The sequence below is a fragment of the Protopterus annectens genome, chromosome 3.part0 (assembly GCF_019279795.1).
Source record: "Protopterus annectens isolate FY-2018-M chromosome 3.part0, PAN1.0, whole genome shotgun sequence".
Taxonomy (NCBI): Eukaryota; Metazoa; Chordata; order Ceratodontiformes; family Protopteridae; genus Protopterus; species Protopterus annectens.
Genome location: NC_056731.1, coordinates 869,124,298 through 869,150,819, shown reverse-complemented (window position 1 = coordinate 869,150,819; position 26,522 = coordinate 869,124,298). Strand labels below are relative to the sequence as shown.

General features: G+C 38.9%; 1 protein-coding gene across 1 annotated transcript in view; it reads left to right on the top strand.

The window, feature by feature from the left end:
- The window catches only part of JARID2 (jumonji and AT-rich interaction domain containing 2), a 1,781,868-nt gene that overhangs the window by 596,415 nt on the left and 1,158,931 nt on the right, over positions 1 to 26,522 (top strand). The window contains exon 5 of the mRNA XM_044065716.1: positions 8,169 to 8,404. Coding sequence (XP_043921651.1) covers positions 8,169 to 8,404 — 236 coding nt within the window. The remainder of the gene's footprint in view (positions 1 to 8,168; positions 8,405 to 26,522) is intronic.

Here is a 26,522-nt window from a genome sequence, read left to right as displayed (position 1 = left end):
AGCATTGACTTATCAAGCACACCTGCAAGCACAATTCATGCCAGGAAAGAACAGTACTCTGGCAGACGAACTAAGCAGAAACCTTACGGATCCCCACGAGTGGAAACTGGATCCACAAGTCTTCAGCATGATAAAGGAATGGGGATGCCCAGACATAGATCTATTTGCCTCCCCTCACAACTGCCAACTACAGAAATTCTGCACAAGGACTTATCACAAGCAAGCATGGAAAGTGGATGCTCATTCAGCTGGAAAAGTCTAACAGTATATGCCTTTCCTCCTCTGCCTCTCCTCCCCAAGGTACTCCTAAAGGTCAGACAAGAGAAGCCAAGAATGATTCTGATTGCCCCAGACTGGCCACGCCAGCACTGGTACCCAATCCTAAAAAGCTTGTCTCAAGGCCCAGCCTGGACATTGCCTCTAATTCCTCACTTACTGACCCAGCGAAACAATCAGTTTCTGCACAGCCAACTCAGGACCCTAAATCTGGCAGCATGGTGGATAATATAACCATTCAAAACACACCTCTCTCTAAAGCAGTGAAGGATGTTATTTTGGAGGCCAGGAGGCCCAGTACCAGAAAATCTTATGCAGAAAAATGGAAAAGATTCTGTGCGTGGAACCAGGCACAAGGAAATGACACATCTGTACCAAATATTCCTCAGATTTTACAATACCTAACTGAGATGCCGGACAAAGGCCTATCCTTTTCATCAATCAAAATTCATGCCTCTGCCATTTCAGCTCATTACAATACGGAACCTCCTATTTTTTCCCATCCATTGCTAAGGCAGTACCTCAGAGGGGCCAAAAACATAAGACCTCCAAGGAGAGCCCCAATACCTGCATGGGACCTCAATTATGTCTTGGAAAAACTAACACTGCCGCCTTTTGAGCCAGCCAATACAGCTGATATACAGTTTTTATCTTGGAAAACAGCTCTGCTCCTAGCAATAACCTCTGCAAGATGAGTTCCAGAGTTGCAGGCCCTTATGGCTGTGGAACCTTTCATAATTTTCCATCCAGACAGGGTTTCTCTAAGGACGAACCCAACATTTATGCCTAAGGTAGTGTCCAGTGTGGCCCTTAACCAAACCATTCATTTGCCTACCTTTTATCCAAACCCACAGAATAAGGGTGAGAGACTTCTGCATTCCTTGGACATACACAGACAACTACGCTTCTACTTGGACAGAACTAAAGCTTTCAGAAAAACTGAGCAACTTTTAGTGGTATATGCTGCAGGATCTCAAGGAAAGCTCATCTCAAAACAGACTATTTCAAAATGGATAGGCCACTGCATTCGTTTCTGCTACTCACAGCATGGCAAATCAGTGCCCAAGGTCATTAGGCCTCACTCTACCAGGGCAGCAGCCACTTCAGCAGCCTTTCTCAGAGGAGTACCAACCAAAGACATTTTAGAGGCTGCAACTTGGAGTTCAGTGCACACTTTTACAAAGCACTACTATTTACCTCTCTACTCTAAATCCAGAGCAGGCTTCGCCACTGCAGTTCTGCAAGGCCTTATAGCCTCTCCTAATCCTGTTTAGGTCCATCCACCCATCCTTAGCTTTGGGATTCAACCCAAAAGTAATGACTGCAACAGTGAAACATGATGAACATAGTACAGTTGTGTACCTACCATAAATGTAGATATTCGAGTGTCTTCACTGTTGCAGTCCAGGTTACCCACCCACCATCCCCCTTTTCTTTGCTGGGACTTGCCTATACTTTATCTTATACAACCTATGTGGTGTATTTGCTTGTAGATGAAGGAAATGTTTATTTTACTGCATGCATAATTATTGGCATAATTTTTTTTTAGTCTACCATTTTGGGGGCACCTGACATCTGGGGCAAGAAAAACTGAAGAAAATGGCGTCGGCTGCATCTTTTATATCCCTGGCGCACTGACATCAGGGAAGAGGTGACAGCAACCGACGCCGGACCTAGACTTTGGAATTCTGGCCGACTGCGCGTAGCCTGCCAGCAGGATAACCCAAGAGTAATGACTGCAACAGTGAATACACTCGAACATCTACATTTATAGTAGGTACACAACTGTACTTTTTCTGGAAAGGGGTGGACTTCTATAAATATTGTAGCAGCAGCAAATTGATCCTGTCAACATAGTTTCACAAAACATTATAAACTAGGTTCCTTTTCCAGGTCCAGAACAAACTGTGCTAGGTCAGTTCTCCACAGAACAGGTGGATTCTTGAATTCTTTTGTCTTCCTTATGTTTCTAAGCTATGGTAATCTAGCTGAATAGCTCAGACGTATTGCAGCAGTGATGTAATATTGAACGTAGTACAGTTGTGTAAGTAAACTTACCGTAACAGTAGATGTTCTAAAACATAGCTGTTTTAGTAGCCATCTGGTTCCTCTATCCTGCTTGTTTTGTCTTTGATTGCCAGTGTGAGGATGTAAATACCTTTGTTTATATAGTTAAATATTTTATTGTTACTGTCTTTCCTTTCAGGGCTGTAGCCTTGCTTTTTTAATAGCCCACCTCCTTGAGGCAAGAAAACTCTGAAGTTTTTGGCACCTCAGCTGCGTTTTTGTCTCTGCTCCAGGCCCCTTGGTGGATGCATGGAAGGTGTCCTGAAGCTTTGAAAGCTGGCTGGCAGTCATATCCTGTGCAGGATATAACCCAAGTAGCTAAGGTTACTGCAACAGTAATCTATTATGATCTACTGTTACATTAAATTTAGTGATGCAACGTTTGTGAAAGTGCAGTTGTAAGACCTGATAGCAGGAAGGCTGTCATCATGTAGGCAGTTTTCACTGTGATTTATTTTATGCTTAAGTCTTCCTCCTGGTGGCTGATGTTTGTTGCAGATATGAGGGTTTGCCTCTTTCGCCTTTGAGTATGCATATTTTTGCATGTACCCCTATGAAACTTGCTGTGCAAGTTGGGCTTGGCTGAAGTGAGTACATCTCGGTTCATGTATAACATGACATTTTTCATTCTCTTCATTAGGTCCAGCTTTGTGTTGAGACAGATTGCTTACCCATCCAAAATGGACATGCTGGCATCAGCTGCATGCTGCTGTCCTTCCTTGCCTGTCTCCTCCAGTTAGCAAGCTTCTCTATGTCATAGGCAAAACTTGATCAGTGTGTGCCACAGGGATGGGCTTGAGGACAAAAGTCTTTCCAAGCTTGCCTTATTAAATGGGTGTATGTATATACTGTTTGGTCAGATTGTTGTATATGCTACATTATTACTAATTGATCTTTGTCTAATATTGACTCATGAAGGTTTGTATCTTCATGCTGCTCATAAAAAAGTTCTTACATAGTTTAAAATGTTACATACGTACAGAGGTGCATTTACATACTGTTTGGTCCTTTTATTGCATATGTCAAACATGTCAAATTCTTACCAGTTTTTTTTTTTTTATGTAATACTTCAGGTTTTGGTTTGTATGTTATATGCATATCCCTGCCCAAGGGTCCTTTTTCTATTTCCTAGCTGTCTAGGAATGTTCTTAGTTGAGATGAATGAATGAATGAATTTTGAGTGGTGGTTGGCTTGTATTAATGTTAACGTTGCAGATGTGTGCATAAGCAAATTTTGGTGAGTATTAGTGTATTGTGACCAACTTTAAATGTATGTTATTCTTTTTTGCATAAGGCTGCCCAACCCGTTGTGGTTAAGATGTTTTGGGATGTACTCCAGGAAAAATGTTTCATTGCAAAACATCATTCCTGATGTACTACTGTTAAGTTATTCTATACACGCCAGTCTGCTCTGGAAGCTGGAGTAAATATGAAACAATACAACTGTGAAAGCTAATGTATGATTTCTGTCTTGGCGAACTTTTAAAATAGCTGGTGAGTGTTTCCTTCTGCCTTTCTGGGCCGAGACAGAAACTGGTCATTTGTGATGAGGACTTTACCCCAGTTAATAAATGTTAAAGTATAAAAATTTAAATGTGACATCTTTGTTTGTTGTAAAGCTTCCTTTGGTGGATCCTTCTGCCTTTGAATCTGCAACACCTTTCACTTTTCTTTTCACTTCTTTTTTTTTTTTTTTTTTTTTGAGGTTTGCAACACGAAGTGCTTTCATATGCCAGCAGTGTGTGTGAGTAATGCAAGCTCACAGTTACATTTGCAAACCCATTCCAACAAGCTTTGCCTCTAGCCATTATTGACTTCGTTCTCTAAATTTGTCATTCTTGTATAGACAGATGTTCCTTTTTTGTCTATTAATGTCATCCTCTGTATTTTGCCTGGATAACTTCAAAATGGTTCTTTGTAAGCTCAGATATATTTAGTTTAATATTTTTTTTTTTTTTTTTTTTTAGCAAAAGCCCCCTCCCATTAATACCACTTCAGATATGTGAACCAGTTTCTTTAGCCTCCCAAAGAATTGTAGCATAATTATTAGCTGACTGCATTCACTGAGATTAGATTGCGTTAGTCCTGACTTCCCGATTTAGGACATCCCATTAGACTAGAAGTCACCCGTCCCCTTATCTTCCCACTAAAAAGGTTTCCAAAGTCAACTAGAATTCCTCAAACTTTGATCAGCTGCAGAGTGCATGTCCTGGAGATGCTAGTTCACCCCACCCCACCATAATTCCTTCATTCTTTCTGGAAGATAATCTATTGCATCTGATGTACTAAAATGTGTGTGCGTGTCATTTATTCTTTGTATCAGTGAGTGAAGCATAAAATTCCAAAAATGACTAAAAAATGGAAATCAAAACCAAAAGTATTGAGTATTGTAAAAGAGATAAAAGAATTAGATGTGGGACCTTTAGAAAAGGAAAGGATCAAATTACATGGAAATGAAATTTGTCAGAACAATACATACAGAGTAATATTAATGAGGAGAAGTGAAGTTTAAGGGAAGGCAGGAATTAAGCAGTTTAAAGCCGCGGTGGTGCAGCGGTAGCGTTGTCGCCTCACAGCAAGAGGTTCTCCCGTTCGAGCACCTTCTGTGCGGAGTCTGCATGTCCTCCTCGCGGTCGAGTGGTGTTCGAAAGACATGCGTGAATGGGTGTGCCTTTGAAAGTTGGGTGTCGGGCTGGCACCTCGGCACCATAAAAATCGACTGCCCAGTCATTAGCGGACCGGAGTTCCGCTGTGGCGACCCCTAACCGGGAAAAGCCGAAATAAAACACATGCAATGGCGGGCTGAATGGTGGCTATTATAAAGAGAGAAAACATGCACGTAAATGAAAAAAGTGTTAATATGGAAAAATCAGTGTAACCCTGTGCTTAACTGCAAGGTTGGCATTGGTTGCAAGATGCAGTGAACATGTCATTGTGGACTTTGGCGCCAAATCATCTTCAAATAATTAGCTTCACTTGTTTCAGTGCAAAATGCATTGTGCCCACAAGTGACCCCTCTAAGGTTTGTTTTCATTAGTTTGTCCCAAGGTTGTTTAGTAAAACTGCATAAGATTTCACCAGTGAGAGAGAGATGCTCTGAATTTCAATTAGGAAGCTAAGAATGCAGCTGCCAGCAAGCTGCGATCCCTGCCACAGATTCAAGGACTGATTTTTATTTGGAAGTTGTGTCCTACTATATTACACCTCTGTGCAGTCCGTTTGCCCCATGTCTCCAACTTTTAAATATTCTGCCTCCAAGACTAATGTATCTTAAAAAAAGATAGCAAAAAATTGTTTATTTACGGTTTTAAGATTTGAAATTCTGGTTCTCTAAGTTTTGGCCAGCATGCCTTGTGATGACATAATCAGAATATCTTTCTGAGATAAGAAAATGACATGTGATGTGAAAATAGACCTAAATTTGTCTTTTATGACCAAGAACTTCACGCAGCATGTGTGCAGGTACACAGCATTTCAATTATTGTATGGAAAAAAGTTGTATTCGGTCACTGTTAATTGGTAAGCTAGCTACCTTTGTGTGATTTGTTTGGAAAGCCTTGCATAAGTATTTATGGCCCACAGAGTGAAAGATACAAGAGTGGAGACAAGGTGTGCTACACAAAAGACTGAGCTGAGTAGAAAGATCCTTCACTAAGGAAGGTAGCATGCCAATGAGCAGTTATGTATATGTACATGTATGTGTATGTATATAAACACCAAAGATGCAGCATCAAACTGTCAAGATAGACGTAAAAAATACATTGACCAACACCAGTAAATCAGTACACCAGGTTTCCCTTCAGTTGTAAATGGAGCTTTCACTACATCTTTTGTGGAATTTGAAACACAGGAAAGTGAGTGCACTGGATAGTAGCAGTATTTTGTCTTGATGGTAGTACCCACTCCCCACCCAGCCAGACACTTCCGGCAGGGCCATTTGTCATGTAGCACACTCAAACAGATGCAACTAGGAGTGATGCAGAATGCAGACATGCACCATCTGCCTACAGCAAGTTTGCATGAATTCAATTCAGGTTAGGGCAGGCTGATAGTTATGTGCACAGGAAGTGCCATCCCTGACAAAACAGAAGTCCTTGGATACACATCTAAGGCAAGTCTAAGAGAAAATTTAAGTACACAAACTGATATAATGTGCACTATCATGTACTAGTGGAAATCCTGGGATGGTAAATCAGCTTGTTTGCAAAGAGCCAAAAATCTTTGTATTGAACAAGGAGCAGGAGGCTGAAAACCACATTCAGATACAGCACTTGAAAGAGAGTATGTTCGTGCTTTTATGAATAAAACCAAAAAAAAACACTAAGGAGCTGGGCAAAAGTCTGTAAACTACATAGGTATAAGGCGAAAAGCGTTTCCATGAGGTGGGTTTGTGTCATAAGTGAGACCCAGTTTGTATTGCACCCAAAGCATGTCTAAATGGCTGTGTTTTTGAGAAACTGAATATTTCAGAGCTTTTGCAATATTCATTGCCTTTCATTTTGTATTGCCTGTGGATTGTTTCTTATAGTACTTTTCCAAGGTAATTTGATAAAAGCAGGGGGATGTATGTAATTTTCTTATCTCCTTATTCTGCTCCACCAAGGCGTGCAACTCTGTGATGCATTTGATATCAAGTCTTGCCTTGTCAGCTTGGTTTCCTTTTTGTATTTGTTTCCTTCTGCACTGTATTAAACAAGGTGGTCTAGTAAGTCAGCTTGCTGCAGCCCAGTTAGCAGAGTTCCTACAGACCTGAATGCTGACTGTATATGCCTGCTCTGATGACTTTTTTGTCACAGTCTAATCCTTAGATTATGCAGGTGAAACCAACCAGAACTGTACTTGATGGGAAGGATTACTAAATTAGAAATTAACTTCTGAAAATCATTGTAAGGCAGCAGAATTACTGCTTTACTTGAGGCTCACTAGTACCAGCACTGATGTGAGAAGAGAGGAAGCTGCAGAACAGAGTTGCAGTTTGAAGAGTAGAATTGTACGTTGAGTGACCAAAGCTGTTTGTACCCAAGGCAAAAGTAGGAGGTATGCAAGGTAACTGAATTGGCATAACTTTGGGAAGGTTTGTTAGGAGCATGTATCTGAATGATGTGCGAGTCTTATTACAGTTTGAATGAAGACAATGCTGGTGTTTGTTGTGGCATCGAGCTTATATGGTGCCTTGGGCCTGTGATGCACTGCTGGCACTGTGAATTAAATGACATCCTAGCTACCTTTCTCTGACTAATTATTTATATCTTCTACCTACCTTCCTCTGACTAATTATTGATATCTTCTAGCTACCTTTCCTCTGACATTAATGGTATCTTTTTCCACTTACCTTGGCAGTGTTATCCAAAATATGATTATAAAGAAATATACAGTCCCATTTTTACTGTGGTTGTGCTGTTGATCCTGTTCAGTAAGTGTTGCTTGTTTTGTCTGTCCTCTACAGTGGGCACTGCCTTTGTTCATTTTGTAGTCTAGAAAAGTGGCTGCATGTTTTTTTAAACTGGGCAAGCCCATTGACTTGGACTGAACTTGTGCCTCTTTCAGTGATCACTTTGCAGCACTATCTTAAGCGATTTGTCCAGAGTCAAACCGTAGGTACACGAGAGCTGAGGGAACAAAACCCTGGATTATATCAAGCAGCTAAACAAGTCATACCCTTAATTCTCTTTGATAACTACAAGACTGTATTTTTTCAGAGTTATCTTGTTAAAACAGTCTAAGTAGCCCACATGTGGCATTTCAGTAAGTTATTAAAGTATCTGTTTTTGAATGACAGTGGTTTGTAAATATTTTAAATGTGCCTTTCTGTTCTTATTCTACAGTTTATAGTGGGTCCAACAAACTGTCAAAAGAGAGAGAGACAGCTCAAAAACACAAAAGCAAAGAAGTGACACCAGGGAAGGAGAGACTCAGTGAGCAGAAGACCGACGGTCGTCGGGATCAGGCTGGCACAACTGCTGCTGCTAACAATGCCACTTCACATACAGCCCCTTCAGCAAGAACACCTGTTGCTCCCAGTCATACTGTAAGCAAATCTGCTCAGGACCTCCGAAAACAGGTACAAAGATGCACAACTGAACTGAAGGGGGGAGGTGCTTGCATGGTAATTGATTAGGCATTAAACCTCTGTTTATGAGCAGTTTTTATTAATGCATTCAGTGGTCCTTCTGCAGTACATTACCCTGAAATTAGCAGAAACTTGGTCTGGGATTCCTGACCATGTACGTTTTTGTTGAAGTTATGTTGAGCTCTGTTTTAACAGCTCAGCTTTTTTTTCCTTAACTAAATTAAGTGGTATAGTTTTATTATCTATAGCAAAAGAAAGTGAAAGCATGAATAAAAGTAAATTGTTTTGCCCAGGAGTTTTAACTGCAGTTTAAAGGAAATGTGTGTGGGTGCAGCTTTTTAAGATCTTCAGCACCTTAGAGAGACCAGTTTTTGCTTTGTGTTGCAAGGCCTTAAAGTGGTCATGCATTTGCAGATTTGAGATATTCTTCCTGATTCTTTAAAAGTTTTATTTCCTGCAGTTCATTTGAACCTTTAAAGTGTAAAACGGTTTCATGCAGTTTACAACTTAACAAATGAAATGGGCAATCTTTACCTATTTTTTACAAAAACCACACTGAATTGAGATGTTTTATCATAACAGAATGCAGCTGAGAAAATTTAACCATTTCTAAACCCAAAGATGTTGGACAGACTTCAGTTCTCAAAGGCAGCAGTGTTTTGCTTTCATCAGTTGTTTTTTTTCATGTTTTAATATGATTTTATTGTAGATGGAGCAGGAGACATTTGTAGTTCTGCCCATGCGTACAGGGAACTGCATGCTAGCGGGGTTAGAAGTATGCCTTTATATTAGTAATGCAAAGACCTGCACATAGCTGATCCACAAGAGGATGAGCACGAGGAAGTAGGAGTTGTATAATGATCAGAACTGTTTGTTTGTATTCAATACAAATGATTGTAAGTAGCAGAAGGAAAAATAACCAAAAGTGAGGAGCAGGGTGAGAGACCGTGTTAGAAAGAAATAATGAACAGAAATGTGTAGGTTATTTTATTAAGAGTTATGTAAAACAGAACCATGTTTGAGAAGTTTAAGTTTGCAATTGGGATTTCTAGAAAGATTCAGTATCACTATAAAGTACATTTTATTATGAAAAGTTAGCAGGCTATTTATGGAGACTTGCTTGCTGGTATCTCGGAAACCTTTTGGTAAAACAGCAGCGATCTAGGTGAGAGCCACTGAAGTGATCAAGTTTTGTTCCAGAAGGCATAGAGACGTGAGCTGCTCATTGGTGCTTGAGAGGAAACTTGGGGTGAGGTGTAGGTGTGAAATAACTTTTCAAAACCTATCTTCTTACTCTGGAGGATATCTGATCAGTAAGAGTAATGCCAGGAAAGTGAGCACAATGTGAGTATGTTTTTAAGTATGTAGTTAAGTAAAATTAAAGGAAAATATTATTGCATAACTTGGTGAATGCTGTGGAATGCTAGAGTTTCATGTTACTTAAACGATGCCTGGTTAAGTGATTGCTAAGTGGCCATATCAACTGCTGAGCTTTTCAAAGTTTGAATGATTGAAGTTCATTTATGGGTCATTATGTTTTTTTCACTGGCATTTGGAACTAAACGGGTGTGTGAGTGCACCCCACTCATGGGGGGGACTTATGATGGCTCTGTGTAGCAGTCCTGTGTTTCTAGTGTTTGGGTTTGTAGAAGTGTGAAAAATGATTAAAAAAAGCTTTTAAATGTAGAACTTGCTTCTGTCATGTTTCAGGAGAGTTTTGTAGGCCCAAGGAACATTGAGAGGCTTCAGAATGCTTGCATGGTGGGAAAATGGTTAACCAGGTAAAAGCACTGAACACAGTATGGGAAAACCCAGGGTAAGTGTCAAGTTAATTGATTTGCTGGGAGTTGCACAGTAGAGAAATGGAGGCTTGGGGAATCAAACCTGTTTAAACTGTTGCATAGTCAAATTCTAGCAGCACATAGTTTGGTACATGGGTTTTATTACTGAGTTGTTAGACAGGTTTGGTAGAAGAAACACAATGTTTGCAGTTTTAAAAGGGGGGGGGTGAATAGCTAGCTCATCATTTACAAAAGGAAGCATCTAGGTAGTCTTTCTATAACTGCTGATTATTTTTTTTAGCAAATGCTCTTTCATCTGTGAATTTCTGGCTTTCATCCTGTGACATTTTTTTGGGTCTGGAAAATGATTGAGATGTGAGGAGGAGGGAATGAAGTTCTTGGACAACTTTTAAAGCTGAATCCTTCCTCTTTACAGAAGAACAATATCATGTTAGTTTTCATTATGTACTAAACTTCACCTACTGAGCAACTTCATCTTGAAAGGCAAGATGAACTAAAATACTGGCAGGGATGAAGATTAAGACATCGTTTTGCCATTCATGTATAGTTAACATTTGATTGTTTGGATATGGTTGAGTTCATTGGAGACGGTACCTTTCAAGAGTGTTGGTGCCAACAAACTTTTTCTTGAGAGGCTATGCTTTCACATCCCTTTGTAGGGTAGTATATACTGTACCCTACACCTCCAGCCTTTATGTCTGAAATAGCCAAACTCTGTATCATAATGTAATGCAGTAAAAAGTGTTTTTTGCTGTCAAGGCAAATAATCTTGAGGTTTCTGTTCTTGACCAGCTAAGTAGCGGTCTTTAATTTTTAATCCAGTGACATGGCAGACTCCGTTTCGCAACCATGACATGACCTGAAGGTATGACGCAAGAAAGCCTGAGTTGTAGTCTGCAAAACTTTAGCAATCCGGGTCTACAGCACTTTGCACCTTGGGTTGTGGTATTGCCAAGAACTTAACTCACTGAGGGAAGTTAAGTACCAGAGACCAGCTCTAACCACTGAATAACCTAGAGTCCTTTTGCAAATTGTTTAGCCATAAATAGGTTTGTAGCATATGCCCATCTCTCCATCCTGTAGGGGCATTGTAATCGTATAGATCATTTGCAGTATGCCCTTCCGCTTAGATTGCTGTCAGTCATCACTGTAACGTAGTGTTGTGCGAGTCTTTTTTTTTTTTCTTTTATAATTTATTATTCCCAACTTCCAGCATCCCCTATCTATTTCTCAGCAGTGCAAGAGCCTACAGCCCATTTGTTCCCTGACTGAGGTGAGAACTGCCCACGACCATTCATTCCCATTCAGACATGAGACTGGGGCACCAACAAGTCACTATTCACACACAAGTCCCCTCTGTTCCCACCTAACTTATGACTTTGTTCCTGTCTGCTATGGAGCTTCTAGTCCCAATTTTAACTGATATTTTTAAGAAAACTTGTTTGTTTTGCAAATGCTTACCTTTTTTTGTTTGGTGTTATGTTTGTTTATTTTTATCTAGTTTACATTTGTTAACCAGGTAAGTCCAACTGGGCACAGGTACTTTTTCAGCGGAGGCCCAGGGAGAAAAGCTCCCATTACTAAGCATAGAATACAAATACTAGTACAGCTACAGAGTACAAAGACTATAGGTCTCAACACTTACACAAAATGACAGGATTTAGATGGCTTGTAACATTCAGCTGTACATGTTTGGTAACGCAGTGAATAGATGCATAGTAGCAATTCTTATGTTTTGATAATTCTGGCAAAATACAAGTAGCGGTACCATAGGATTTGACAGCATTTCAAAATTCAAGGATTCAGATGTTTTTAGGCTTAAGCCATAGATATTAGGTAACTTAATTAAATGGATACATCAGTTAAAATTTATTTGTTTTGAATTCCTAACATAATGAAAAATGTTAGTCTGAGTAAGGAAATGAGTAAAGAAATGGTGAAGGCCAAAATTAATTGGTATTGTTAGTGTGTAAGAGAAGGCGAGAGACTGGAGCTCTGTTGGTTGAGGTTAGTTTGGGAGTGACGTTGGAGAAAAGAGTAAGTACAATAGCTATGGGTGAATTACCCTGGGCTGGTGCAGGAGCATAGCTATGTGTTTGCCAAGTATGTTCTTAGAGTTAGTTTAACCTGAGTTAGAGGACTGGGATACTGTACTGGTGAGTCGTGTGTTCCATATTTTGGCTATGTAGTTAGAGAAAAGGGATTCGCCAGCTGTGTTGATAGCTTTTGTGGTCTGCAACTGTAATTTACTGCTCGAGTGGAGGGGCCTGGTATGTGAGAGAGGGAGTATTATATTTTGTAAAGCAGGGTTTTTTTTCAGGTTGGTGCAAGAGTTTGTGTCAAAGTGAGTTGGTTATAGAGCAGCACGTTTGGAAGTTCGAGCCAATTCAGTTGTTTCAGAGCTGAGCAATGATGAGACCTGAAAAGGGAATCTGTGGAAAATTTTGCTATTTTATTGTAGCAAGAGTCAGGTTTGGCCATATCAGACATTCTAATATTTAATATTAATTAAATAATATCGCAAACCTCCTGAAGTACTCAACAGCCAAGTAACAGAAATAAATGGATGCGAAATAAACTGTTGAAGTCACCATGAAGAAAATCAACGTCCTTGTTACAGTATATTCCAATTTTATTGACGATAAAAACAGAAGATGAGCGCTTTCACATGCCACTTGCACGCTTCATCAGATCTACAATACAACAACTCTAGCATGCTTTTATAGCTAGATCCACCTACTAAATTCAATTAACCAAAGCAATTAAACAATTATATTAAAACAATCAAAGTGATGCAAACATTTAAAGTACTGGTATATGATGTTTCAACTCAGCCTTGCACACAATACATCAATAGCCATTATTGGCATAAATTTATTATATATTTTGTTGTTTCTACTAAAGTTCAATGGAATTTGATAAAACTGAGTATCCGCTTACATATATATATATATATATATATATATATTGTGTAAACATAATGTATCTAAAAACATATAAAAGCATATCAAATATATATAAGCAACATATGTTGCTCATATATAACAATGTAAAGTAGATTGAAATATAAAACAAAGCATCAACAGCTTTTTAATGTGTCTGGAATAAGCCATAAGAATAATGAGGATACATGTATTAATGTGTCCTGTCCTCAGTTTATAAAACGTAAAAGCACTTTTTCACCTTTATTACCTTCAGCTGTTGATTGTTTTGTCAAACTTTTTGAAAAGGATTTTTATTTGCATTATTCTAATGGCAACAGAATTAACAAGTTTTATAATTTGAGTAGAACAGAATTCGTGTCTCTGCAAAATCTTCGCACAAATGAAAAAATTATTATTACGTCAGCTGACTAGGGTGGGGGGGGTTGTTCTGTTAGACTCTAGTGAATATATACACAATATGGAGCTATTATTAGAAGATGCCAATACTTACTAGACATTACAGGCTGAAAATGTTAATGTTATAATTAGAAATATCAATGATAATTTATATGACATGTTAATGTGTAGACAAATTAGCAGTGAAATATGAGTTTCTATATGTTGAAAACCCCCTTATTCCATGTTTGAAGGGTTTGCCGAAAATCCACAAAGAAATATATCCTATTCCTATGCGTCCCATCGTTTCTGGCAGAGGTTGGGCCACATACAACATTTCTGTCTTTTTAGAGAAATTGTTAAGACCATTAGTTGACACTATACCCACAATTTTGAAAGACACTTACCAACTACTGAAGGATATTGAACAACTACAAGATGACTTTACCAAGATGGAGAATGGACTTTTAGTGACACTTGACGTACAAAATGTATTCACTTGTATACCGAACGATTATGGTGTACAAGCCATCAGAGAAATTGCAAGTGAAAGCACTTTTAGCGTTAATAGACAAATTCTAATACGTCAACTTTTAGAATTGGTATTGCACAACAATATTTTTATATTAAATAAGAAATACTATTTACAGCTATGGGGTGTCGCCATGGGCACCCCATGTGCTAATACATACGCTAATCTAGTCGTGTACTTTTGGGAAAAACAACATTTGTTTAATAGCGTTTGGTCTGACAAAATCCAACTATATAGGAGATTTGTGGATGACGTGGTTATCGTGTGGCAAGGTACTCAGTCTGAATTTCAGGCTTTTCTGCACTACTTAGTCTACCACAGAATTTCTGAGGTTTACGGCTGAATATTCAGGAGATGATGTAAATTTTCTAGATGTAAACTTGAAATACAATAGTAATTGTGAAATAGTACCCAAGTTGTATAGGAAACCATGCTGGAAAAACACGTTACTGTGTTTTAACAGCATGCACCCTAGGCACATTTTCTCAGGCATTATAAAAAGCCAGTTTGTCAGACTAAATTATGTAGAGATTACGATATGTTGCTAAAAGAGGCTGATGATATGGAATGTTTATTTGTAGAAAGAGGCTATACCCCCAGTCTAGTTAGAGACATTAAGAATAATATTATAGGTTTAACGACAGTATATATGGAGCCCGATGAGGGACACATGATCAACATTCAACAACAGAAATATACTTCATGTTTTAGACAACAGGGGGTGTATGGTGACACTAGGTTGAGATATGTGATGAAGTATACTAATGATGTTACAGAACTTAAGAAGATTGTCAGTAAACATTGGAATGTACTGACTATGGAAGATTTTATCAAGAACACAGTTGGTGACAAACCTTCTTTTATGTTCAGAAATTGTGACAATCTGAAGGCAATATTTAATTTCGACTCAAATAAAACAAGATATGATTCTTTTGAGGGCATCTCCTTAACTGGTAGTTTTCCTTGTAAAAAATGCAATATGTGCCAATATATCACTGAAACACAAGTTTATAAACATCCCTTTGGTTTTTTTAAATTTGAACCAAAATTTTTTGCCAACTGTGATAGTGAATTTGATGTACATGGCAACATGCATACATTGTGATGCATTTTATATAGGGCTAACAAAAAGAAAATTTAAGGAAAGGATCTACAATCATGTTTATGACATCAGAAAAAAGAATGAGTTGAATGCCTTAGCGAGACATATTAATACACATTCTGATCATAGTTTCAAATGTAGAGTTTTACAAGTTGCCACACAGAGTTTAAGAATGGGGGATAATATGAACTATTTAGCCCGACTGGAACTTGAATGGATATTCAGAACAGGGGCACATTTACCCCCAGGTCTGAATCACTATGTTTCAATGAAACCTCTATTAGAAAATGATATCTGTAGATAGTATATGAATTGAACTGTTGAATGTTATGATGTTAAAACCTGATCAGTAATATTCCATTAATTTTATATAAAGATAAGTCCTTATTTAATTAAGTCTAATTATAGACTTAGACACCTATAAGTGCTTGTTTATTTGTATGTCCAATTTTATAAAATGCATTATACTTTGGTCTGCATTAGTTATTTGAGGTGTATTTTTTAACAGCATAAGTATTAGATTACATTTTATTTTATTTAAGTAGTTTTGAACAGAATATATGTTTATAAATGAATTTATATTACATTATATTAAGCATACAGAAATTAATAATTAAAGTTTATCATTATTAATATTGATTATGAATATTTATATGGCTTACTCCAGACGCATTAAAAAGCTGTTGATGCTTTGTTTTATATTTCAATCTACTTTACATTGTTATATATGAGCAACATATGTTGCTTATATATATTTGATATGCTTTTATATGTTTTTAGATACATTATGTTTACACAATATATATATATATATGTAAGCGGATACTCAGTTTTATCAAATTCCATTGGACTTTAGTAGAAACAACAAAATATATAATAAATTTATGCCAATAATGGCTATTGATGTATTGTGTGCAAGGCTGAGTTGAAACATCATATACCAGTACTTTAAATGTTTGCATCACTTTAATCAGTTGATTGTTTTACTATAATTGTTTAATTGCTTTGGTTAATTGAATTTAGTAGGTGGATCTAGCTATAAAAGCATGTTAGAGTTGTTGTATTGTAGATCTGATGAAGCGTGCATGTGGCATGTGAAAGCGCTCATCTTCTGTTTTTATCGTCAATAAAATTGGAATATACTGTAACAGACGTTGATTTTCTTCATGGTGACTTCAACAGTTTATTTCACATTCTAATATTTGTGAGAATTGGGGAGGCATATACAGAAGGGTGGATATGAGGTGTGTGTGTGTGATAGTGGATTTAGCTTGCTTAGTGAAGAACTGTTATTTCTGTAAAGAATTCACATTTTTTAATGTACTTTTTTATGGTCTGGGAGATGTGAATGTCAAATTTCATGTTAGTCAATTTCAACACCAAGAAGTTTAGTGTGTGTAACGGGTGATTGTGGTTTTGTTTGTGGACATTGATGCTAAAAGATAGACTCGAAGAAGGGGATCTTGTTGGGTGGAACAGGGGAAGTTTAGTCTTGTTAGCATTTAGAATTAGCTTGGAGTTTGAGAGCCATGTTTCAACTGACCGAAAGGACTCTTGTATAATGGAGCTCTTGCAGGGTTGATGCAGCACAGATTAAAGTGGAGTCCTCTGTATACTGGATAATTGAGGCATGTAGGGGGGATGTATGGAGATTTTAGTATACAGTGAGAATAGAAGGGGTCCAAGTATGGAGTCCTGGGGGGCACCTAGTGAAACTGGAATGAGGTCATTCTGCCATTGGACAGTCTGATGTTGACCAGATAAGCAGCTTTGGAACAAGGAGATAGAGGATTGACTAAGATTGAATCTGACAGAATTTGAATATGTCTACTATGACTGACATTGTCAAAGGCTTTGGAGAGATCTAGAAAGGTGGCTGATACAAATTTTTTATAAATCAAATAGTATAAGAGACAGTTGCCTGGTAAGGCTGCCAGGAGTGTAGACAGACCAAACTGATAAATGTAGGCAGGCTATAAGAATAAAATAAAAAATGCCATGTACCAAAACAACTAACCAACAACACAAATTCAAAATGCTTAAACTGCACACTGACCTTGTATCAAATTTAATAGTAAATGGGAAGATAAATTCAAAAACAAAACTAAAAATAATGGAGCCTTCCTCCCACTCCCTCTGATTTGTCATGCTTGATTTGCACAGTCAGTCTAGCTGTTAGCAATAAGGGCAGCTGCATATGAGTGTAATTGCTGCAATGCAAAGCATTTGTATTTTATGCTACATTTGTATGTACTAGTCCCTATCCACTTAGGAGTAGAATTGCATCAAATATGCTGCTGGATGCCGTAGTAAACTGTATTAAATGCATTTGCACTTGATTTAGTGTTTATGTGAACTTGTCTCCTAACAGACATATTAAACAACATTACTGTACCTCATTTTCTGAGTTTGGCATACCTTCATTTAACTGAGTGAAGTCATTGCACCAGTTTGGACAGTTAGGCACAGCTTCATGTATCTTGACATTTTGAGCTGCTGTGTTTAGAATTCTTACCCATTTTTAAAACTTAAGATTGTAGAAATCAACCTCGCTTCCAACATTCACCAAGTACCCCTTACTCATTTTACCCTCACTCTTTAACCACACCACCTATGACCTACACATCCCTGCAAACTCTTCCATTATCAAAGCAAGTCTAGCATATCCATACAGTGTGACTTGGCCTTTTCCAAATACCTACAAACCATAGTAAACATTGCTTTTCACCTGCTATGCAGTGGAAATATCAGCCCCAACCCAGGTCCAGTAACAAGTCCAACAAATCACCAAAATCAGCCTAGAACCAATACTGGCCTACTTAATAAAACATCTGATAGTTTAATAATAAATCACAACATAAGAAGCATCCTTAACAAAACCACTGAGCTCCATGCCAACCATAGCAATTATACTTGGCTGACATCATCCTCACAGAAACATGGCTTAAGCCATGCATTAAAAATGAAGAAATAATTCCCACTGTTTGTAGCATACTACAAAAAGACCGTACAGCTAAGAGGACACAGAGTCGCTGTCCTATATCAGAACAACATCAGTGTTGAACTATTTAACATAGAAATACCTGCATTTAGTAATGCAGAGATCCTACTTGCTAAGGTAAGACTAAATACACAAAAACAACTAAATATCTTAGGATCATATATCTCTCCAGGAGATAACATCAGAACCCTAGAATCTCTTCTCCACTGGACATCAGAATCCCTCCCCCACAAAACCATTATACTAGACAACTTCAGTATTGACTGAACCTCACTTAAATCACCCCACCCCTCAAATCATATTAACCTTTACGGCTTCTTGCACCTTATACACCCCCACGAGGGTAGACAAAATCTCAAAAAAAAGAATCAATACTAGACTGGATTCGTACTAGTCGCCCATCTTCCACCCATAATTTCGGTACACTACCCGACACACTAAGCGACCACCTCCCAACCTTCATCAGAGACCAAACTAAACTCACTAGAACTAGCTCTCTTAAACACATCAGATACACTCACAACTTCAGGCCTGACTACCTTAATACAGCCTTTAAACACTCTTAAGTGGTCCCCTCTTTTAACACTTCCTTTAGATGACGCAGTTGAGTATTTCAACACTATCTTCTTAGGCCTTCTCAACCAACTTGCCCCACCAGGACAGATCCACACTAAGACCATCTATGCCCCTGGCTTACCAAGAGCACTAGACAACTTATGAAACAAAGGGACAAAGCATGGGACACCTGGCACAAAAACAAAACTACTAATAGACAAACATTCTTAGAACTGAAAAACACTAAAAAAAAAAAAAAAAAAGTCAGACTAGACCAACAAAAGCACTATAGTGAATTTCAAACTAAACACAATACCAACCCATAAAAGTTTATAGGTTCATAGATTGATACTAGGCTGTCTGCCCTAGGGCATTTATAAGCCTAGCCAGTGTGTGTTTGGCTTTTGCCACACTTTTAGATTAGTTGACTGTGCCTCTGTATAGTAGGTCACAGAAGCTAGCCCTTTTAAGGTTAGTTTACTGTACCTCTGTCAAGCAGGGACACAGAAGAGATCCCAGGGGTAAACTTACGATCCCCCATCCACCCATCAAGATTTCTCTTGAAGAGGGTCAGTGAGGGGCTCTGCCTAACATGGATTGGGATTTTGTTCCAGAGTGAGGGGAGCCTCTGGGATATGAATCTGTCCCTCCAGCATGTCCTATTTATTTCTGTGCTGAGGTTCAAGTCCCTGGAGTGTGTAGCTCTAAGGGATTTGGATTTCCTGAGGTGAAGCTTGTCCATTAATTCTGGGTTGGACATGGCTTTATACATCAGACACAGATCGCCTCTGAGTAGGCAGTACGCAACTGAGTAGAGCTGGAGTTTCTTTAGCCGAACTGCATAGGGAATCATTTTGAGCCCCTTGATCCTCTTGGTGAGGTACTTTTGGGGTCTTTCCAGTTGCTGCAGGTGTCTGGTAAGGTACATCCCAAATGGGGCATGGTATTCAATTATGGGCCTGATAAGTGATGAGTAGAGGGGCACAATGACCTCTCTTGATCTAGATGTGAATCCTTTCTTGATAAGGTGGGCTATGTAGAAGTTCTTTCTAACCACTTTGGCAACGTGATTGTCAAAGGAGAGATTGCTATCTACTTGGGTCCCCAAGTCCCTAATTACTACTTCCGTACTTACTGGATTACCCCCTATGTGGTTGTGGGCACTTTGTTTTTCCCAAAGGGGATGACTATGTACTTTTTGGCATTTAGCTTTAGGCCATGGCTCTGGCACCAGTTATCAGTCTCGGTGAGACCCTTTTGGGGGATGCTTGTGTTAGCCGGAGAGTCGATTACGGCACCCAGTTTGCAGTCATCTGCAAACTTGGTCAGCCGTAGTCCACCCGTGTTAGCCTGTATCTCGGAGAAATGTATACCGAACAAGAGAGGTCCCAGGACTGAGCCTTGTGGGATGCCACTTGTAACTGGTTTAGAGTCTGACATGGCACCTGCAATTCTGACCATGTGGGTTCTATCCCTGAGCCAGTTTGCAACCCATCTTGTGGCATAGGGGTTGATATTTAAGCTGGTGAGCTTATTTATGATGCCCGAGTGGGGTATCATGTCGAAGGCTTTTCCAAGGTCCAGGTAGGCTGTATGGACTACCTTCCCTTCATCTATGGCTTTGGTAACGGTTTCAAAGAAGTCGACCAGGTTCAAGAGGCAAGATCTGCCCTTAAAGCCGAATTGGGTAGGATCCAGTGTCTGGTGGTTCCCATTGTCTTTGTTTATGATTTCCATGATGATACATGCCATAGCTTTGCAGACCAGGCTAGTCAGGCTTATAGGGCTATAGTTTCCAGGGTCTGTTGTGGCACCACCTTTGTGGAGTGGGACCACTGTTGCTGTACGCCATTCCTTGGGTACATATCCTGTAGTAAGGCTGAGATTGAACAGTGACTTTATATGAGGGTTTAATTCTTCTTGGAGCTCGTGTAAGACGCAGCCCGGGACACCGTCTGGTCCCATTGATGCTGTGTTTTTTGCTTTGGAGAGGGCAGCTCTCACCTGTGCATCTGTGATCTCAGGAAGGCTACACTCTGTTGGGATAGACATTTGCTCTTTTGGGGGGGAAAGGGGGGAGAAGTTTGCACTAAACTTTCTGCCAGGATGTTGGCAGTGTCTGTGGGTTCAGTGTATTTTTTGTCATTTTGCACTAACTCAGAGCATATCTGGGAGTTGCCTCCCAGGTTTCTGACGTAACTAAAGAAGGCCTTGTTGATTATCTTTAGTGTCTTGTGCAATTTTTCTTTCAAAGCTGGCCTTGGATGATTTTGAGGGATCGTAGTTTCTTGCTAGTACTGATCAGAGACGCCTTCCCTTTTTGGGATGTTGCTCTATCATGTAGTAGCTTTCTCCTGTTGTATAGCCTTAATAAAACACTTAGCACCTCGATTCTTGGAAAGCGTTTATGCTGAGGCGCCAAGTGTTTTATTAAACTTGGATTTTTTTTCTCCTTTCGGTGGCCTTTTCTTGGTGGTATTTTTATTTCTTTCTTTTGGTGATATTGTTACCAACCCGTAAAAGTTCTGGGCCGCTATAAACAAGTTTTCTCCAACCAAGTAAATCAACTCCTCATCCAAACATAGACACCAGCTCTATAAACACAGCCAGCCAATTCAATGAGTTCTTTATCAATTCTATACTAAAGCTGTCAACAGATCCACTGTCCTCAAACCCCACTATACTGTATAACCCATCAAATAATGCCAACTCCTTCACCCTGTACCAAATTACACCATCTATATACACCTAACCAAACTTAAACCTACCACCCTAGCAGTAGACAAACTACCTGCCAAATTTCTACAAGTAGCCATCAAAGCCATTTCCTACCCAGTCTCTATAATCATTAACAGATCAGTCTCAGAACAAAAGGTGCCACTTCTCTGGAAAATCTCCTATATTATACTAATACATGAAGGGGGCACCTCCACTGACCTAACAAACTACCACCCTATAGCTATACGTTACCCACTGGCTAAAATACTGTAAAAAATGTATCCGCACCCAGATCCTAACACATCTCCTCTCCAACAATCTTCTTGTCGAAACTCAACACTGATTCCGCCCCAATTATAGCACTACCACTACACTCATCCTAGTAAATATGCAACACAACAACGGCCAACTAATGTCTGCAGTTTTCCTTGACTTATCAAAGGTATTTGATACAGTCTCCCATACCAAACGTCTATTGTCACTCTCAGAATTAAAACCAACTACACCCACTCTATTATGGTGTCAAGACTACCTCTTCCAACGCCAACAAGCTGTTCAGTGGAAAAACTCCCTTTCCCCACTACTTCCTGTAAAACTAGGAGTACCCCTAGGATCAATCCTAGGGACCCCTACTTTTTCACTATAGTTACAAATAATCTTCACAAAGCCACCCCTCTAGCAAACCTGGTTCAATACGCTGATGACTCCACCTTAATCTGCATTGCTTCCACCCTCCAACAACTTCACATCAAGACTCGAAGCCTTCATCCATCAAAACCTAAGTCCTAAAAAGACCCAACTTATGCTCTTCCATCCTTCCAAAGCAGTAGTATCTACTCCCCTTTTCTCTATTTCTGCATCAGATAATACCCCTAACTCCCTCGTCATACAAACCAAATTGCTAGGGGGTCATTATTGACAATAATCAAACACATACATACAGTAACCAAAATCAACAAAAAACTAGGTACTCTTTACAGATGTAAAAACTTCCTAACCAGCAACAGTAAAGTTACCCTAGCTCATACCTATCTTTTCTGTACCTTACTTGTATGATTCTCCTGTCCTAATTAATCTAAACAAGAGTGATTTAAACAAGATATCAGTATGCTACAACAAAATAGCAAACTTCACCACAAACTCCTCCTACCACACCCACCACTGTCAAGCCCTAAAACAGCTTTCCTGACTGGAACTCCTTAACACCTTAACTCTAAACTAACTTCTTCTAGATCACCATATACTGTGCCAACCTGACAAAACCCCAGCCTTGCAAGACCTTTACACCCTCTACTCCAATAGCCAAGAACTTAGATCCACTAACAAGGCACTAATTGCAATCTCCAAAAGCCATTATAGCTCTGGTGACTCCCTGTATTCTAGCAACATTGCCAAGACTTGGAACTTCCTACCACTACAAATCAGGGTACAACCTAACAAAACCATCTTTAAAAAACAACTTATTTCCCACCTAAACAACTCCTGAACATGCAACTGCCTAGCACCTGACTGACGCATTCTAACACCTTTCCCCTACCCACTATCCAACCTCTTCTTTAAAACTCCCACAGATGCACTGTATATTATCACACGTTACTTACCAGCTCACTGCTGCCTACTTCCCATTGTGTCCCATCTATACCCCTAACTCTCCCCTAGACTAAGTTGAAAAGCTTTCCCTTAAAATGTCAATGAACCTCATTTGAACTTGTCTGTATTCTCCTCCTTTGACAAACTGACTAGTATTTTTAGTTTTTCCTTTCTTGTCTTATCTTCATTACATGTTCAAGATTATCTGGCTAGTATTTTATTTTGTTTTTCGTTTCTTGTCCTATCTTCAGTATATCGTCAAGATTATCTCTACTAAACATACTGTATGAAAAACAATCATATGTTACTACCTGCTATGCTTTTAATTGTATGTCTAAAGCACTCTGCTTATCTAAGTATCTTGTGCAATCATATGTTATCCACTATATTTTATAACTGTGTAAACCAGAATGCTCATGTAAATATGTATAGTATGGTAGCAATTGTTCTGGAGATTTTCTCCCAGGGCATCTGCTGAAAATGGACAGCTCTGTCCAGTCAGACCTTCCCAGTAAACAAATGTAAAATAAAATAAGTAATAAATAAATAGTGAAAAGTTAGGACTCGGCATGGCTCACAAATACAGAAGCAAGGTAGAGTAAAGAGAGCTACTGGGGTTTTGTTGAGCAGTGAGCTCTGCTGAGGTTAACTGCTCTTTAAGGTATTGGTAGAAATCACCACAGGGAAAGAGATGTTAGACTAGAAGGGGTAGTCTTTAGCTTCTTGGGAGTCTTGTCAGGCATAATTTGGACAGTTGGGAAAAATTAGAACTGTGGGATTGTATGGAGGAAGGGCTGAAGCTGATGAAGTCCAGCATTAGGAAAAGAAAGCATGATTGAAAAGTTAGTTATGCAGGAGAATAAAAAAAGACCCACCCCCGTGGAGAAGGGGAGTAGAGTTAATCCAACAGGCAAGATTAGCAGCCTGTCAGATGATGCCTAGGGGTGTGAGAAGTAGATAAGTAAGAATCTTTATATGTAGCATATTAACTACTTTACATCTCACTCTCCTGTACTTCATCCAATTTGTTTCTTTTTTGCTGCTGTTTGTAGCCCTCTGAGGTGGAATTTACTAGTAAGGGAAACATCTTGATGTGTGTCTTTATGGCCATAGTGCAGTTCTAGGGAAATTTGAGTGGTCAGATTGACACCGAGGGAATTCCTTTTGTGTCCACTCATTGTGATATGCAGTGCCTGTCTAACACCAATTCACGTTTATATGCTTCTTGGATAATGGTTATAACTGCAGTTCAGGGAAGGTACCTGATCTCTGCTAGGGGGCATTCCTCTAATGGTTCTTGTCTGTACTTTCCCCAAGAAAAGGGAATTGCCCATCAAGACCTGTGATCAAGGACCAGTAATCAAACCCTGGTTGTTTAGAACAAGGAGTACTGTGAGTTCTAGTTAAGGAGCCACTGTGCTCAGAAGCCTTTTCATGTAATGGATGATCCTAGACAGTTCTAATGTCACTATCACTGTCTGTAATGTAAATCCCTTGACCATTTATTACCAAACTGTAACCCCTGAGAGAAATTAACTATTTTTAATTCGCTCTTACATGATCCCTTGTTGAGCCGTGCAGTTGGTCTTGCTGAAGGAAAATGTAAGGTGACTTACTTGGGTTAACGTACTGAAATTGCTTTTTGGCTAAGCTTTCTGCTTCCCACTAGGATCTTTGTATCCTCAGAATATGACATAATGCTGTACAGTCTTTCAGGATCTTTTTCTGTTTGCTGAATGCCTTTCAGCTATCCCTAATTTTTGGATCATAAGTTTGCTTTGTCCTTAATACCATCTAAAACTGGCAATTTTTATTTATTTATTCCAGTTTGATTACCAGGGAAGTCCACTGGGTCAACATGGCCCGTTTTCAGTGGAGGCCAGGGGAGAAAAGCTCAGAAAATGCATAAAAAAATTACATACAGGATTTCAACACAGTTAAAAGCATTAAACAGTTTACAGAATACAATTTCAAGGAATACAGGACAGTAGGAGTACAATTCATACTGAAATTGATTAAAATTTTGTTTTTTTTTACATTAAGTTATGCTTATTACATTTGCAGAAGCAGTAATTGTTTGAGATTCCTAAACTGAGAGTTAAGGTTGTATAGAAATTGCCTGTAGTGAAGAGATTCAGGGAAGGAGAAATAGTGGTGGTGGTTTGAGTGAAAGTGTTAGAGAGAGAAATTAGAGCTCAATGTTTACAATATTTAAATGTTTTGTTGAGCAGGTATAGTTCTGGGAGTAGAAGGATTGTCTAGTATTTACAAGTTTTGTTGAGCAAGTATAGCTGTAGGAGTAGGATTAGGTAGTATTTACCAGTTTTGGTGAGCAAATCTAGCTCTAGGGGTAGAAGTAGTTAAGTAGAGGGATAAAGCTGCAGGAGATTGCAGGGAGAGATAAATCTAGTTGTAGGAATACCTCTATAGGAGGGGAGGCTAGGGTAAATGTATCAGAATGAGGAGACTCTTTTATACTAGAATTGATCCCAGATTAAGTAGGAAGGAGGCAGGGGCATTTCCATTTAGTAGACAGGTGTTTGAAAAGTAAGGCCTTGAAATTTTCAGTGTTTGGGGTGGTTTGTAGTGGGGAAGGGAGGGAGAAAAGTGTATCTGATTACTTTTGAGTAATGTCAATAAAGTCTCTGATTTATTTCTAGATTTGTATTCTGGAGGTGAGTTTGAGACCTTTTGGCAGTAACTCAGTTTCTACTTAGAAAAAAAATAGTAACAAGAAGCCACAACTAGGATTTTTCTATAAAATAAATTATGACCAAACCGATTAACCGCTTTTGTCTTTAACACCTAAAATTCATAAGAATTTTAAAGACCCCCCCCCTTAGGCCTATCGTGGCAGCCAATGGTTCTAAAACCTTCCCTTGGTTAGTATGTGTAGATTGGTGGCTCAAACCCATTTATAGACAGGTCCCCCATCTCCTTGGGATTTTTTAGGGAGATTGAAAAAGGACATTTGATCCAAAGACCTGGTTTTCTTCACTTGACATTAAAGATCTTTTTACATCCATTACCCAGAACAAAGGTTTAGATTTATTTTTTGATAGTTTGAACAAATATGCCCCTCTTTCTGAGAGCGATATCAGGCTTATAGGGGAAATGATGGCTGTAGTTTTGGACAATTTCAAACAGAATAAGGGAGTGGCCATGGGAACCTCCTGTGCCCCTGTTTGTGCAAACATAGTTATCTTGACTTAGGAAAACCATTGTGTAATCAGTTCTGCTTTCTTTCAGCATATAACTCTCTATGTTCACTTTTTGGATGATATATTCATCCTATGGAAAGGTTTGGAAGAGAACATTCACCAATTTAAATTTTTGAATAATTCTTCTGAATTTTTGGAGTTTACTTACAAGTTTCATAGGGAGAATATTACTTTTTTTAGATGCATTCATCAAACATACCCCTTGTAGCTTTAAATAAAGTTTATAGGAAGGCAACATTCAGCAGTTCTTACCTGGATTTTAACAGTT